This window comes from Jaculus jaculus, chromosome X (assembly GCF_020740685.1).
Source record: "Jaculus jaculus isolate mJacJac1 chromosome X, mJacJac1.mat.Y.cur, whole genome shotgun sequence".
NCBI lineage: Eukaryota > Metazoa > Chordata > Mammalia > Rodentia > Dipodidae > Jaculus > Jaculus jaculus.
In genome coordinates this window covers 129,728,849-129,746,284 of record NC_059125.1, presented here as the reverse complement: position 1 = coordinate 129,746,284, position 17,436 = coordinate 129,728,849, and the positions used below count along the sequence as shown (strand labels likewise).

General features: G+C 47.2%; 1 protein-coding gene across 4 annotated transcripts in view; it reads left to right on the top strand.

The window, feature by feature from the left end:
* The first annotated feature begins 8,136 nt into the window (after positions 1-8,136).
* Positions 8,137-17,436, top strand: part of Hs6st2 (heparan sulfate 6-O-sulfotransferase 2) — a 332,754-nt gene continuing 323,454 nt past the window's right edge. The window contains exons 1-2 of one of the 4 annotated variants that reach the window (XM_004653978.2): positions 8,137-8,767; positions 9,626-10,144. In XM_004653978.2, coding sequence (XP_004654035.1) covers positions 8,334-8,767; positions 9,626-10,144 — 953 coding nt within the window. In that variant the 5' untranslated portion in view covers positions 8,137-8,333. Of the gene's footprint in view, positions 8,768-8,980; positions 9,079-9,625; positions 10,145-17,436 lie in introns of those variants that run through there. The other 3 variants (XM_045140720.1, XM_004653979.2, XM_045140721.1) reach the window with 3 other exon arrangements.

Below are 17,436 nucleotides of genomic sequence, written 5' to 3'. Positions count from 1 at the left end.
GCAACAGAGCTGTGATTCTTAACCTTCATGATATGTTCTTTTACAGTGTGCGCTGGTGGCTATTGAAGATATTGGAGTACTCAGAAGGATATTGTGAGAAGGGAAGCAGCTATTAATTATCTACTCTGCCAGGTCTTCTGTGAGATGCTGCAGGTATTGCCTGATAATGAGGTGTGTGGTGGGGGAAATTGAAGGGAAAACAGTTAGCAGTATTAACTTCATACCAGTTGCGGCTATTGGCTAAGTTCCTTTATCCCTTAAAGAGCTCATTTTTCTCATGCATGAAATGAAGACAACAGCTGCCTTGAAGAATTGTTGTAAAATACAGTTAGCATCTGTGAAAGGATCTGGCATACTGTGATGTCCTAGACCAAATATTGTTATTGGGCCCGGTAAGAAAAAAAAAAAAAATTTTAAATCAAGGAAGCCAATGTTCTAAACCTCTGGAAAGGTTATTGCTAAGTAAAGAGGACAAAACTGCTCATGACACCTCTCAAGATAAGGGTGTCTGCTAATGGATCCCAAGGCTACGTATGCATTGAGTTGGCGAATCTGCAGCTTCTCAACTCTTGCTTCTCTCCACTAAAATTCAGGCTCTGGCTCCTCTGTTTTCTCTAGTGCCCTTTCAAGTGAAGAATGCCTTGCTGACTGCATTGGGAAGGATAGTGGGCCAGGGACTACGGTATTGCCTGTACACTCCTGCACTGCCTTTGAGCATACTGCACTGGGTGCTTGTGCTCATGTATGAACACACACACACACACACACACACACTTTAACCCTCCCTTGTGCAGCTCCTCTACTTAAGATGCACATTATCTAAGTGTCTGCATCTTCTATTCGGGACATGATATCTCATATCCTCTAGCTCATGCCCAGACATTATAGATCTGGGTGAGGATCCTAAGTGAACCAGTTATTTCAGGTTGTGAAATAAAAGATATCTGTATTCAAGTACCAGCTGCACTAATTCCCAGCTGTGCACCTATAACAGGGAACCCCAGTATATTCATGTATAATTAACGCGTCGGATCACTGGCAATGTTGAGTTTGTGCATGTAAATTGTTAGTAAAATATCAATGACAGATGCTCTGTCTTGGAGTTCTTCTCATAGTTTGTTAAGCATCCTGAAGTTAACCTGTACAAGATGTCACCAGGGCCAGCCACCCTTGATCACTGCAGACTATTGGAGTTGGCATCCTTGCCAACGTATTTACCCTCTCCCTCATCCTCCCTTGGTAACATTTTGAATCTTTCTAGCTGAATCTTGTCTTTTTTTTTTTTACATTGAAAGTCTCAATATTATTTTCTGCTTCAGATACATTTTTCCATAAGGTGATGCCCATTAAGGTAACAGCTCTTAATGTACATGAAAAATCTCATAGAGCCTTTTACCACATTCATTCCCCTCACTGTTCTAATGTTGTTGGTTTCTACATTTTATTTTTTTTAATATATTTTTTTCATTTTTATTTATTTATTTGAGAGTGAGAGAGACAGAAAGAGGCAGATATATATATAGAGAGAGAGAGAATGGGCGTGCCAGGGCTTCCAGCCACTGCAAACTAACTCCAGACACGTGCACACCCTTGTGCATCTGCCTAGCGTGGGACCTGGGGAACTGAGCCTCGAACCGGGGTCCTTAGGCTTCACAGGCAAGTGCTTAACCGCTAAGCCATCTCTCCAGCCCAGTTTCTACATTTTAATGCCACTTAGTAAAACGTGGATTTTGAAAACATTGTTGGGGGCAGGCCCTTTTATATCAATGCTTTGCCATAAAGTCAAGTTAGCCTCTGGTCTGGCACTCTCTTATTAAAAATTAATTTTCACTTAGTCTATAGCATGCATGGTTTCTTTAATCTAATTTGTCTTTTCCTGTCTTATACTCATAAGGAATTCCCTTTGAAGCCCATTTATTTGAGAGCTAAAGAAATCCTTTTCCTAGGTTCAGCTTTGGCTTTGAGACCTGTATCCTCCATGTTGACCTGAGATATAATTGAAAAAATTTTTCTATTTTATTATTTAGAACAAGAACTCCCCTGGAGACCAATCAGTGATGGGTGATGAGTCTGTTTCTCTCTTACTGTGATTCCAGAATGTCAAACAAATGGGAGACCCTGGGCCAGGCAAGGCCACTCTTGCTTTTGTTATTACTGTTATTGAAACCTACCTCAGGCTTCTGTGTCGGCTGGAGGTCAGTTCTCAACAGTTTTCCCCAATCTTTCAATTTTCACTTTACATATAAGTCAGTAGAAATCCAAAAGGCCATTTTGCTTCAAGTTTCTGATTTACTTGCGTGATCTAAGAAAGTCTACCCCCATTTATGTCCCTGTTCTGCTTTTTTGACTCAGCTCCTAGCCAAAGGGTCATCTTCAAGAGTGTCCTTTTGCTGACACAGCATCCAGAAAGAGTCCTGTTCCTTCTCCGGCTCTTCTCACTAGCTACCAAAGCTCACATTACTGACATGCCCTATTAGAAGGGACCTTCAGTAGCATCTGATGACACCCTCTCATTTTATTTATTTATCTGTTGAAGTTTTCAAAAATTATTTGTGAGGGAAGTGAGAGGGAGGGAGTAAAGGGGGGGAGAGAGAGAGAGAAAAGAAGAGAGAATAGGCACGCCATGGCCTCTTGCCACTGCAAACAAACTCCAGATGCACATGCTACCTTGTGCGTCTGGCTTTATGTGGGTACTGGTAAATTGACCCTAGTCTGTTAGGCTTTGCAAGCAAGTACTTTTAACTACTGAGCAAGGGCAGCAATTAAATCCCAGGGATGTCCAGTGACTCTCCCATGTCACACCTTGAGCTAGAAGCAGAAATGATATTCAAACGTAGTTGTTTCGGCCTCCAGCATGGTGCTTTTTCTACCCTTCCCCTGTGAAACTAGCCAGCCCTGGGTTCAGCTTTGGCTCATGCCGGTTGATGAAAAACTGACCTTTTTTCTTTCTTTCTTTTCTTTTAAGTCCCCACTGCTGTGGTTTGACCAGCTGCTCAAATTGAAACCCCTCTGGTTAAATCAGCCATTAGCTTTTGAAGCGACTGGAGCTGAAATTTAGTGTCAAGAGTTTTCTTTTCTGCACCCTAGCTCCCCCAGCTCCTTCCCTGCTGTTCTGTTTTCCCTGACAGTATCCCATCGGCAGGAGCATTGGTTGGTTACAGTAAATTATCACACTTTTCCTCCTGGCTTGCTGATGTCTCTTGGAAAGGATCATGCACACATGACTCACTCCTTGAGGTGACTGAGTGCATCGGAAGTTTCCTTCCACAAGGGGCATCAGCAGAGAGAGAGTTCTGGAGAGCTGCCTTGGGAAGGTGAGAAAATACTAGAGACAAATAGCATGGGGACAAAGCCAGCTTAGGTCACAGTTAGAAGGACCAAGCCAGCCATCCACCAATGAATCTCTGTATGCTGCTAGTAGGAAAAATGAAAGATCAATCTCAAAGGAAAGGTATTCAGAGTCAGAATTGGTAGAGAAAGAGACATATCCGGAAGTCCTGCTTTTCCAGGAACAGGAAGTGTTCTGGGGAGATTATTTCAGTCAGCTCACAGAGCCAGGGAGATGGCTCAGTAGATAAGAGCACTTGCTGGACTGGAGGGATGGCTTAGCGGTTAAGGAGTTTGTCACCAAAGCCAAAGGACCCAGGTTCGATTCCTCAAGACCCACGTTAGCCAGACACACAAGGGGGCTCATGCATCTGGAGTTTGTTTGCAGTGGCTGGAGGCCCTGGCGTGTCCATTCTCTCTCTCTTCCTCTTTCTCTGTCAAATAAATAAATAAATACATAAAAGCACTTGCTGAGCAAGCATGAGGACCTGAGTTCAATCCTCAGCTCCCACACACGAAATTTGTCCATGCACTGAGGGGGTAGAAATAGGAGGACCTCTGGGGTTCAGTGATCTGATAGTCCAGCTGACCAGCTTCAGTGAGTCACTGTTTCAGGAAAACAAATAGGAAGAGTGACAGAGGTTAACCCAGAAATCCCTCTGCTCTGCACATGTGTTGACACACCTGAATACACAGAGGCCCACACATGCACACGCCACATATACTTCACACACATGCTCCACCAAGGCATTAAAAGAATTAGTTACCAGATGGGCGTGGTGGCCCAGGCTTTAATCCCAGCACTTGGGAGGCAGAGGTCAGAGGATCGCTGTGAGTTCAAGGCCACCCTGAAACTACAGAGTGAATTCCAGGTCAGCCTGAGCTAGAGTGAGACCCCACCTCTAAAAACAAACAAACAAAAGAATTAGTCACCTCATATGAGAACGCTGTGAGGTAGTTCTTATTAGCCCCATTGTCATGCATGAGAAAATTTAGGCTCTGAGAGAACTCCAGGGGGCAATGTATTCTCTGAATCATTATTCATTGCTCTTTGAAAAGAGTCATTTGACATTGGGTTTCTCTTTACTCTTCCCCTAAGTGAGCTTAGGTACTGGTCAGGCGAATTTTGTAAAAGTAGACACTGGCGTGCAAAAAAATCGTTTGACTGACCAGGAGCACAGCCCAAGGTTGCCAGGCTTTGGATTGCTATAGCTCTAAAATCCCTACATGAACTGAGTCTTCCACTCATTTTCAGCAAGAACACTTGTGAAGTGACTCATCAGTGAGAGAAAGTCATTGGCCTGGGCTTCATGTTCATCACAACGGGGCTACTTTGAACCCCTTTCCAGTGCTTATTTTATGTTCCCAATGAACACTCATTTATTTTTATTTATTTAAATATATTGTTTTCCAAGGTAAGGTCTCATTCTAGGCTAGGCTAACCCGGAATTCACTATGTAGTCTCAGGGTGGCCTCAAACTCACAGAGATCCTCCTACCTCTGCCTCCTGAATGCTGAGATTAAAGGTGTGAGCCACCACACCCAGCAAAATATTTTATTTATTTATTTATTTATTTATTTATTTATTTGGGTGAGAGAGAGAGAAGGAGGAGGAGGAGAAGGAGAAGATAGAGAGAATGGGCACTCCAGGGCCTCTGGCCTCTTGAACTTCACACGCTTGTGCCACGTTGTGCATCTGGCTTTACATAGGTACTGGGGAATTGAACCTGGGTACTTTGGCTTTGCCCGCAAGTGCCATAACCACTAAGTGATCTCTCCAGACCTGCACACTCTTTTATCATGCACGTCACCCCAGAGTTATCCTTCTCTTTTGTCAGATCAGGAAAGTGAAGTCTTACCTTGCTGGCTTGTTAACAGTAAGCCAAGAGATCAGCAAGGAAGTGGTTTCTTCACTTCCCACGGGATGCTCTCTGGTGGTGTCAGAGACAAGGCCTGGGTCTCCGGACACCCAGGCTTCAGGCGCCCAGATGCCTGACTTCAACTGCTCTAGTTAGCATGCAAGCCAGGCTTGACCTCTGTGCTCTCTGAATCAACCTTTTTTTTTTTTTTCCTTTGGAAGCCATGGACGGATAGTTTTGGGAAAATAATGAAAATCGTACCAACGCTGTGGAGCCATGCTCAAACTGCAGAGTCCTCTTTGCCTTCTAAGTGCTGAATTCTAAATGTGTACACCCAGACTGCAACTCAAGTATCCCTGATTTCCTCCACTGCAATCCAGAGAGATCGTTACATTTTTTAAAAAAATTTTGTCAATCAAGTATGGGGAGGGGACTGTCCAGAAAGGGCTTGTAAATACAAAACTGGTATTCACACTAGAGTGTTAGTGACATACTAGATTTTGGAAACTGAATTTCACTTGTTCCTTTATTGGCCCTGTGGTAGTTTGAATAGATGACCCCCGATACATTCAGTGTTTTATTAATTTGTCGTTTGCATCTGCAGCCACCTGGATGAAGGCAGGGTCACTGCATGGATCTTAAGGTGTGGTGGTGGGTTTGAGATTTCAATCTAAAGATATGCAAAGTGTGCCTAGCTGGAGTTCTTGAAGTGTGCTGTGCTGTGTGACTTTTGGCTTTTAGGCTTGTGCTTCTCTCTGTGTGTCTGGTCCTGTGAAGGCAGGCCAGCTTTTTCTGCCATTATGGAACTTCCCCTGGATCTGTAAGCTTTAATAAACCCCTTCCTCCATAACTGTGCCTGGTCTGGAAGTTCATCTCAGCAAACCTGAAGCTGTCTGCTACAGGCTTTCTGGCTGTGAGCCTGACCCGTCCTTCCTTGGAAAGTCACAGATGAGCATGTGTGCCCAGACACAGGTTCCTTTTCACACCAAGCGAGCAAACTGGATTTTTCCTGGTACTGCTCACCACCTCCCCCTGCCCTCCACTGAAGGTATTTTCATATCCTGTATCCGATCTCACCAATCCCTCCTCAATAGACATTTCAGAATTAGCAGTTGAGGGTTTGAATGTGCTAGCCGATAATTTCGGAAGTATTTTCCAAGGAATACACTGAAGGCCATTGTAATGGGGATGTCATCGCAGGGGACCGTGAGCCTTGGCTTACAACCTCACCTTCTCTCAGCAGGAGCAGGTCAGGCCACATAGGCAGAGATGGGAAAGGTGAGTTCTGCAGCCACAGTGGTGCATCTGCCTCCTTAGCACAACTCTGTTTGCTAATCAGTGTGTTTCATGGAGCTTAGATGCTGAACTGGAGCAAATTCAGGATCTCCAGGAGGTCTACTATGCTTTACACTTGCAGCTAGACAAAGAATCCCTGGGTGTCTCCAGTAGGTTTGGAGGCTCAAGGAAGTCTCAGCCAGAGCAGGGCATTCTGATAGGGATACAGATGTAAGATGATGTGAACAGCATTTTATTTATTTATTTTTTTGCTTCATTGGCCCAGGAATCCTTTGGCACACCCAGGCTAGAGACACTGGTAAACACTGCATATTTGGAATTGTCCAGATGTTTCTACATTTCATCCTCTTTGACCTAGGTGGTCAAGATGGTGGACGTTATTGGTCTTATTTTACAGAGATAGAAAGTGAGGCTGCCGGTGGGGGGGCGCTTATTATGGGCCAGGGCTTTCCTGAAGCAGTGACTGCTACTCTAATTTGGCAGGCTGCTTCATGGAGAGAAGAATGACAGAGGACAGCAAGGGATAGGAGAGTGTCTGTTTCTGGAGGGACATGTCACCACCCCAGCATTCAGAGCAGTGTCCTCTCCTGCTGTCCCCATGGCCAATAGCACTGCTTTGAAACATTGCTGCTATCCTGATACATTAGTAGGGCTGGAGGTAGTGTGCTTAGCTGTGGAAACTCCAATGTCCGGATGTACACAGCAAGTTCCCCTGATTAATCAGATAAGGAAAGTGTGAGTCCCAAATTCCTAAGGCCCTTTCCTGGGAGGGATATCCATTTTTTTTTTTTTTTTTTTTTTGATAGCGACAGACAGAGAGAAAGACAGATAGAGGGAGAGAGAGAATGGGCGCACCAGGGCTTCCAGCCTCTGCAAACGAACTCCAGACGCGTGCGCCCCCTTGTGCATCTGGCTAACGTGGGTCCTGGGGAACCGAGCCTCAAACCGGGGTCCTTAGGCTTCACAGGCAAGCGCTTAACCGCTAAGCCATCTCTCCAGCCCAAGGAATATCCATTCTTTCTTCTTTTTTTTTTTTTTGTTTTGTTTTGTGAGGTAGGGTCTCACTCTGGTCCAGGCTGACCTGGAATTAACTCTGTAGTCTCAGGGTGGCCTTGAACTCACGGCAATCCTCCTACCTCTGCCTCCCAAGTGCTGGGATTAAAGGCGTGCGGAATATCCATTCTTAAATATCTGATACCTACTTATTAACAGATGTCTGTATTCTCACCAGGAAAGTGGTATCTGTCTGGTTCTTTAGAATCAACCCCTGGTGCTCTGCTGTGTGACCTTGGGCATATACCTGGTCCTCTCTGGGCCTCAGTTTTCTCATGAACCACATCACTTTGAATTAGAAGGTCTCGCTCTGATGTAGTGTTTTCTAAGGGCACACCGTAGAACGTATTCCTTTCATTCAAGAAACACTAGTGGGTGATGTCTTCCTGCAGGCTCTGGGCTTGGTGCAGGAGATTCAGGTAGAAAAAAGGCGGAAGTGTGTCTTTGCTTAGAAAATGCTTCTCCCTCCCCCTAATGTTTTTTAGTCATGTTTTTTTTTTTTTTTTTTTTTTATTCCATGCTGACTTACCTTTTCAGAAAATACCCCCTCTTCCGTTGCAGAATGGAAATTGGCAAGGAGAGAGGGAAAAGGTCCAATTTGCGCCTCTGCTATTTTAGGGGAGGTTGAAATGATGGGCCAAAGTGGAGGGATGCGCTCCCTGGAGTGACCTCTGTTTTCCAAGACAAGAGAAAACCCTGGTCTTTTGCTTGTGTGAAGAGCTCTGGGGCGAGAGGCATTATTATATAAATTCAAGCTCGCTCCTGTTCCTTAGTACCCTGAGTTGCCTGAAGGGGGGAATGGCACTGCCTGCGTTTGCAGCCCGGGCGCTCGGGCCGACGACGCTGCAACCGGAGCAAGGAGCGCCCGCCCGCACCACCTGTCCCCGCCGGCATTCCAGAGTAGAGGCCGAATTGGCAGCCAGCCGGCCCGGGTCGCTCGCCGTCTCAGTCCGCGCGGGCCCTCCTAGGGGTGTGTCTCACAGATTCAACTCCCAGCAGCTCCTGGACAAGCCCCTAAAGGCTAAGTCTTCCTCCCTGGCGGGAGCCGTGCGCGCCCCGCTCTTCGCGCTGCTGCCCCGAGGCCGCCGCAGGCGGATGCACGACCTCAGGCGACGCTGGGACCTGGGCTCCCTCGGCCGGGCCCTGCTCACTCGGGGCCTGGCAGCCCTGGGCCACTCGCTCAAGCACGTGCTCGGTGCGGTCTTCTCCAAGATTTTCGGCCCCCTGGCCAGGTACGTTGTGGGAGAAAGAGGGACTCGGGGCCGAGGGCGTGCAGGGACCATGCCGGGAGGGAAGGCAGCCTGGAGCCCAGGGAGAGGCTCAAAGTTCCAGTTAGGGGGATAGTGGCTGATCGCGGGGCCGGGGGGTTTGCTCTCCGGACCCGCAAGGCGTGCAACATTGACCGCGCTGCGGCTCCCTCCGCGCTGTTCCGCGGGAAAGGGCAGCGCGTGGTCTGCGCTTTGCAAGTCGGGCTCCCGGGAGGGTTCTCGCTCTCGGGGAAACTCCGAGCCCGGCTCCCGAGCTCCCTTGAAGCTGCCACCGGGTGGGTGACGGGGCGCACGCGAGGAACCGGGCTTGGGGAGGCGTGCGACGAGGGGACCCGCGAGTCGGTTGGGTAGCTTTGCGCGCGCCCGGGGGGCTGCGGGCTCCGAAGAGCCGGGGGAAGAGTCTGGTGGGCAAGGCGGGATGGAGATGGGAGCCGCGGGCGAGCGGGGGACCAGAAGCCCGGTTCCTCGGACCCAGGCAGATGGAGTTAGGGAGGCTAGTTACGGGCGGGAGGGGGACGATCGAGGGGTCCTGCGGGAACGGAAGCTTGTGAAGGGGGCTCCGGGGACCTCCGGCGGGGGAGGGGGCAGGCGGCCAGCGGGAAGGAGTCGGGGTGAGGAGGGGGGGTGTGGGAGAAGTCGCAGCGCTGAGCCTGCCGGGAAGGAAGGAAGCAAGCGGGGAAGGGCGCCGCCGCCGCGGTGGAGTACTCGGGGCCGAGGGGAGGGGAAAGGGGAGCAACGGCGACGCCGGGGAGGGGAGGGGGCGGTCCGGGCGAGCGCGGGCTGAGCTGCGGGACTGACGTAACGAGCTTGGGTTTCCCCCAGCGTCGGGAACATGGATGAGAAATCCAACAAGCTGCTGCTGGCTTTGGTGATGCTCTTCCTATTTGCCGTGATCGTCCTCCAATACGTGTGCCCCGGCACAGAATGCCAGCTCCTCCGCCTGCAGGCGTTCAGCTCCCCAGTGCCGGATCCGTACCGCTCGGAGGATGAGAGCTCCGCCAGGTTCGTACCCCGCTACAATTTCAGCCGCGGCGACCTCCTGCGCCAGGTAGACTTCGACATCAAGGGCGATGACCTGATCGTGTTCCTGCACATCCAGAAGACCGGAGGCACCACTTTCGGCCGTCACCTGGTGCGCAACATCCAGCTGGAGCAGCCCTGTGAGTGTCGCGTGGGCCAGAAGAAATGCACTTGCCACCGACCGGGTAAGCGGGAGACCTGGCTCTTCTCCAGGTTCTCCACGGGCTGGAGCTGCGGCTTGCACGCCGACTGGACCGAGCTCACCAGTTGTGTGCCTGCCGTGGTGGACGGCAAGCGCGACGCCAGGCTGAGACCTTCCAGGTGAGTTGGCGATCGCTGCTGTGCATGCAGGTACCCTCCCCCCCCACCCCAGAGCGCGGCCACCCACCAGGGTCGAGGAGGCTCCGCCTGCAGCGGCTGGGGACCTAAGGGCGCACCTTGGCGCCTGGCCAGTGAGTCCCCACCGCGAGCTGGCGCTGGGTGACTTGGAACCCACCTTGGCCGCGCTGTGGTGGTCGCAGGAAGCATCTCCAAGGCTGCTTAAGACCGACGGCTCGTCTGTCCGTCGCAAGGTTGGCCTGCTTGGTCTTTAGGAGCGTTTGTAGGGGAAGCGGCCCCGGTGGCCCGAAAGAGCGCCCCCTCTGCCTCGAGCTAGCAGTGTCTCAGAATCCATCCTCCTTTTCCTCTCCTCATCCCAAATCTCCTTTTCTTGCTCCCCCTCTTTCCCGCGCCCTCATTCTCTTTCTCTCCCCCCTTGCTTTCTTTAGCGATGAAATTCACTCTCTCTCGTGTTTCAGATCTTGTCTGCACCGGGTCGCTCGCGCCTTCCTTCTTCCTCGTCGGATTTCCCCTCTTGCTTTTCTTCTCTTTTTTCACATTTCGGCTTCTTTCTTCCCGCCAGACTTGGTAACACTTTCTGACTTCCAAGGCCCGCACTTCCTAGGACTGTGGCTGCCCTTCTGCAGCTGCTTGAGGACACCCAGGGTCAGCACCCAGTTCTCAGCGTGTGCCCCTCTCTACAGGCAGCACGCTAGACCTCTTGGTGCTTTGCAAGTGTGAGAGGCACCCTGCAGGCCCAGAGGAGTGCTGGGATGCTGCCCTCATCCTCGTGTAGGGTTCAGGAGAGAGGAGCTTCTTCTGATGTGCAAACATGACTTGGCTTCAGCAGCAGGCATGGCTACCCCAGTTTTTGGGCGTCTGGGACTGATGCAGAAAAAGCTGATGTATGAATTGTCTGTGGCATAAAGCAGGGCATTTTCTTCCCTCTGGTTGCAATAGCCAGTGCTGGAGGTCATGAGATTCTGTGAAGGGGACAAGGAGGATTGCACTGGAGTGACTTAACGCAGCCAGGGGTAATGTTTGACAGGACCGTGCCAGAATCTCTTGGTACATTTAGTTGCTAGGGAGCCTCTGAATTGGGGTCCCTGGGTGAGCAAGAATGTGGCCACATGTTTCTCCCTCATCCCCATTTGGATAACTCCAGGGGCCCTCAAAGCTGCTGTTGCCAGGGCAGCCTAGCTTGACCCCTCTTGCCTCCCTGCTCTGGCCAAGGTGATGATTTGCAGGAAGCTGTTAGGAACCAAGAGCGGATGTTTCCTCTATCTAGCTTCAGCAAAGGGTGCCTTCGGGCCCTGTTCTCACTCCTCAGGTTATAGGTTGTTTCAGTTCATGGCTAGAGTTGTGGGAGACATTGTCACCATCACATCCTCGTTCTTCAAAGCAGGTCCTCCCCCCCCCAAAAAAAATTTATATCATACTGAAAATAATTGTTTATGCTGAAAGTTTGTAGGTACACTTGTGGTGCTGACAATCAAAATAATCTTTAGGGCAAAAGTCAAATTCTATAGCCATCACTGTGACAGAAGTATAAAACAAGGTCTTGGCCACTGTGGAAGCTGCAGCTATTTGGAGTTGCACAGGGCACATGCGCCTTTATTCTGAATATATAGGTCAGGGTGTGTTTTCTGTAAACACGTATTGCTAATATTGCCTGAATTATCTATGTAGTAGCCATTGTGCTCTGACAGATTCCCTCAGAAATAATGTATACATAACCAGGACTCCTCGAAGCCCCATGGATTGTCCTCAATTGCAACAGAATTATTTGTAATGCGATAGGATTTTCTTGGGCATTAAAAGGGTGATCCCACAGTGCCATCTAGTTTAATCAAAGAAGAACCACATTTGAAAGTCTGCTTTCCTGTTGTACAGTATTTGTGAACATTCAATAAAATTCCTAAAGAAATGCATTGCTACCTCAAGGGTACCATTTAATTTCATTCTTTCCCGCCCAAGCTGCAGAATGATTCATGTTTCTAGAATAGTCACACCCTGAGGGATCCAGAGTTTGCCCAGGGCATTGACAGATCCTTGCTGGCAGGAAGGAGCACTTCCATAAGTTCTGATAATCAGTGAAGTGCATGTATGTGTGAGATGGACAGTATATGTGAGTATATCTGTGTGTGTGTGTGTGTGTGTGTGTGTGTGTGTGTGTGTGTGTGTGTGTGGAGATGTAGTTGTCATGGCAGTTGCATGGACAGTGTGATTCATGAGGTGAACACTGGTCTCAGGGACCGAGAAGCTCTCAGGCAGAACAGCCTTTGTGGAGAGCATAGTCCTCGCGTGATGAGCTTGCGTATTGTGTCTTGATATTGTTTTATAAACTTACACTGTCTTTAGGAGGAAGGCAGACAGACGAAAGTGTTTCCTTTTGTCTGATGAGAATGAAGCTCAGAGAAGCTGAAGGGCTTCACCAAGGTCACAGCAAGGATTTCACTGTAGATCTGGGTGGCCACACACTGTACCCCTTGCTCTGAGCAGTAGCTTTACAAAAACACAATGTGGTATTTACTGTGAGTAATTACCGCAGGGGACTGCTGGGCAGCTGTTCCCCTGTGTTGCTTTCACCTATACCCTCACTGTTACCCACCATTTGACACAGGTAGTTTAGGTAAATGGTTGGGCTGGGATTGTCACCACATTGGGAGAAGAATGCACTTCTTCTTCACCCCCAAACGTTGCCCTCCCCAGGTCTTGAAGCTAGATTGCTGGGGGTAGGGGGGAAGGGTGCTTCTCATTGTTATACTGGACATTCCTGTAAAGCTGAGCAGGATGGGAGAAGATTGGGGGACTGGGAAGCTACTGACTTTTAGTCACATAGTTAGGGTTAACATGAGAGGATATGAAACTCTAACACAAGTCCAGGAATCTCACTCCCAGGGCTTCACATGGAATGGTAAAGTGTTTGGGTGATATGCAACTGCTGAATAGAAATGACTGATCCCATTGATTGGGGAGGGAGAGAGGAGTGAAAGAGAGAGGGGAAATAAAGGGGAGAGGAGGGAGAGAGGAGAGAGAGAGAGAAAAAAAAACAACAACTGAGAAAATTTAGCCAGTCAAAGGCATAAGTTGGTTATTAAATCGTATTTCTTAAAAAAGATAAAAGTTGCATTTCACCTGTATTAGTATCAATATGTTGCCTGACGTCAGAAAAGAGCCCTACTGTGTTTGAAATTCCTAAGGCCATTTAAAAATTGTAAAAACCATTCCTGTGCAGCAGCTGTTAAAATTCCCAATTTTCCCCTGCTATTCTTAGGCCAAACTCTCCATGTTCGTGTTCAAATCTAGCGTATTGCTTGGCCTGTGGGAGGAATTCAGAACCAGGAGGGAAAATACACTAGCCCTGGTTCTTCTTCACTTGGTAGGATAATGGCTGAATCTCATGAGATTGGTGTGTCATAAAGGCCTGTGGCCATGCAAGTTAGAGACTTTTTCACATGCCACATCTTAGATTTTAGCATCTCTAATATTCTTTAGCAGCCATGTTGAACACCGATATTATCTTCAAAAATCCAGTAGGGTATCATTGACTGGGAAAAAAAACACACTAATAGGTTTTTGTTTAAATGTTGAAAATCTTTCTCTTTGGGGGCCATTTGCTCATTTAAAAATGTGATAAAAGCAAGCCAGATGTGGTGGCACATGCCTTTAATCCCCAGCACTCGGGGAGACAGGGGTAGGAGGATCTTCATGAGTTTGAGGCCACCCTGAGACTACATAGTGAAATCCAGGTCAACCTGGACTAGAGGGAGACTCTACCTCGAAAAACCAAAATAAATACATAAAAAGTGATAGAAGTTTCATTTCATTTCATTTCTTTAAGACAGGTTGCTGTATTCTGAAAGAGCTAGAATGTTAGAGTCTATGTGCCTTATTGACCCTGTGATCCATCGGGCTGGGGGTCCTTAGGCTCTCAGCTTTGCTTAGCAGGGATGTCTTTCTTTAATCATCGCTGGTAAGAATTATTTTTCTGGGGCTGGAGAGATGGCTTAGCGGTTAAGCGCTTGCCTGTGAAGCCTAAGGACCCCGGTTCGAGGCTCGGTTCCCCAAGTCCCACGTTAGCCAGATGCACAAGGGGGCGCACGCGTCTGGAGTTCGTTTGCAGAGGCTGGAAGCCCTGGCACGCCCATTCTCTCTCTCTTCCTCTATCTGTCTTTCTCTCTGTGTCTGTTGCTCTCAAATAAATATATTAAAAATTAAAAAAAAAGAATTATTATTCTGTCTCACTTAGTTTTACCATCACTGACACCAGACAGCAGCAACTTCAGGGGCGGAATGATTTATTTTGCTCACTATTTCCGAGGGTGCAGTCCATGGCTGAGTGGCTCTGTGCTTGGGCAGAGCATCAAGGCATCAGAAGCATGTGGCAGAAGATGTTCTTCTCGTCATGGGGGACAGGAAGCAAATAAACAGGAGGGGGCCAGGAACAAGATACCCCTAAGGATCTCTCTCCAGGGATCCATTTCCTCCATCTAGACCTCTGCCTCCTAAAATTTCCACCACCTCCCAAAATAGTGCTGATGGCTGGGAACGGGGAGCTCAACATTTGATCCTATGACCACATTTGTATTCAAATAAGAGAAAGAGAGAGAGAGAGGAGGGAGGATGAGAATGAAAAAAAAAATATATGTATGTATATGCTGTAGAGTTCAAGTAATATTAGTTTGTATCCTTTCATAGATGGAATAAAGGTTGTTTCAGCCTCAACAGAGCTCTGAGTTCTCAGGTAGTACAAAAGACTACCCAGAGTTAGTTTCTCTGAATTTAAGGTTAGTCCTGTGATATGGCAATTAAAATGCTAAAGCTTATCTTTTATGGGCATCAATTGTCAACTGAGATGTTACGAAATGACTTTAAAAGCCTCCTCATTCCTTTCTTCTGTCATTCATTAAGCACAATTTTATAAAAGTGTCCATTATATTCCAGGGAGACGCATCATTCTTGCTTTCATAAAGCTGACAATAGAACAGAACAATTTAAAATTTTTGGATATTTAATAAAGAAGATAGATTCTGTTTGAAAACTATCTGAAAATCAATAATGTCTTTAAAATGTCAAACACATATCAAAGTATATTAAAAACAGAAGAGCTCATCTGTTATGTGGTCGTTTGTGTCTGATGCTCAGCCGGAAGGTTTGCATGTGAAATGTTAGAGGTGGGGGGTGGGGATTGGGGGAATGCTTTTCCGCTTCCTTGCCTCTCTGTAAAATGGGAAATTTCAACGAGATGTTTTCTAAGATTTTTTTTCCCCCTTTGTAAAATAGGAGGAACAGGTCAGAAAAGAGATCCATTTGAGGGAGCCCTGGGAGCAAGTGCGTTGTATTTGGATGTCAGAAGGCATTGTGGGTGTGCATGGTTTTCTCCTGTGAGCTCCAGCAGCCTCACCTGGCCAGGTATAAGCAGAACAGAGGAAGCTTACACATGGGGAAGAAATGGTGGGGTGAAGATCTACTGTGGGGTCTGGAAAGACAATGAGGAGTCTGAGCCCCCAGGGAGTGTGAGAGGCTCTTAGATGGGAAAAGCACAAAGGTAATTAAAGGCTAGAGTGTCAAAACACATCTCTGGTTCCCAGTCTGTATTGGAAGTGATACCACTGACCAAAACAGAGAGAATGAGAGGGAATGTAGCTTAGGCTGGGAAAATGATAAGGTATAGTGATCGATGCTTCTTGCCTAGACTCACAGTGGGCATATAAGGAACAGGGGCTCTGTGGCTGGTTAGAGTTTAGTGGTGTTTATGGAAATCTATGAACATAGTCTGAAATCATGATTAGCATCGTTATTTAAATAATCCCCAAGGAAAGGAGGTTTGAATAAGGGAAAAAGGTAGTTATGATTATACAAAAATAAGAAATGTTCATCAAAGAAAAAAAATGCCAAAATGAAAAAGCATATGGTGAAAGTATGCACAGTTTTCCTGTAACAAGAAATGCTATGAATTGATTAGAGCAACAAAGAACATATCCAGACCATTTGGGACATGGAGCACACAGGAGTTTGTAGAACCGGGAAAACTGTTCAGCTTCTTCAGCTTCACTGGTACTAAAGCAATGCAAATTTAAGCATTTAAACTTAGGATACTTTTAAAAAATTCTTTTTCTTTACCATTTCAGATGGAAAAAAAATAGGGGAAAGTCACACACATTGATACTTTAAAAAAAATAAAGCAGGTGCTGCTGTGGTGCATGCCTTTATTTTTTATTTTTGTTTATTTTTATTTATTCGTTTGAGAGCGACAGACAGAGAAAGAGGCAGAGAGAGAAAGAGAGAGAGAGAGAGAGAGAGAGAATGGGTGCGCCAGGGCCTCCAGCCACTGCAAACGAACTCCAGATGCGAGCGCCCCCTTGTGCATCTGGCTAACGTGGGTCCTGGGGAATTGAGCCTCGAACTGGGGTCCTTAGGCTTCACAGGCAAGCGCTTAACAGCTAAGCCATCTCTTCAGCCCCATTAAGATACTTTTAAACATACTTATTTTCAAGAAGAGGAGAGGGAGGGAGAGAGAAGCAGAGAGGCATAGGCTTGCTAGGGTTCCTGCCACTGAAAATGAATTCTGGATTCATTCACCATTTTATGCATCTGTCTTTATGTGCATAGTGCTCATTTGAATCCAGGCTTAGAAGCAAGAACTTATAAACGCTGAGCCATCTCCCCAGACTCTAAGAAACTTTTTTGTTTGTTTGTTTTATTGAGGTAGGGTCTCACTCTAGCCCAGGCTGACCTGGAATTCACTATGGATTTTCAGGGTGGCCTCGAACTCATGACAGTCCTCCTACCTCTGCCTCCCAAGTACAGAGATTAAAGGCGTGAGCCACCACACCCAGCTCTAAAAACTTTTTTGTTTCTCTAATTAACCCTGACTAAAATAAAATACAAAAACAATCCAAGTCAGAAGCAAACAAAAGATGTTAGTCACCAGTGCTAAGAGTATGTATCATGATTCTTATAAATTGGTGATAGGACTAGGAATTTAAAATATGATTTTGAGGCTGGAGGGATGGCTTAGCAGTTAAGTGGTTTGCCTGCAAAGCCAAAGGATCCAGGTTCAATTCCCCAGGACCTATGTTAGCCAGATGCTCAAGGTGGCACATGGGCCTGGAGTTTATTTGCAGTGGCTGCAGGCCCTGGCACTCCCTCTCTCTCTCTCTCTTTCTCTCCCCATCTTTGTCAAATAAATAAATAAATAAATAAATAAATAAATAAATAAATAAATAAAAATATTTTAAAAAGTCCTTTTGAAAATATATTAGATAATATAAATGTAAAGCCCTAAAAAA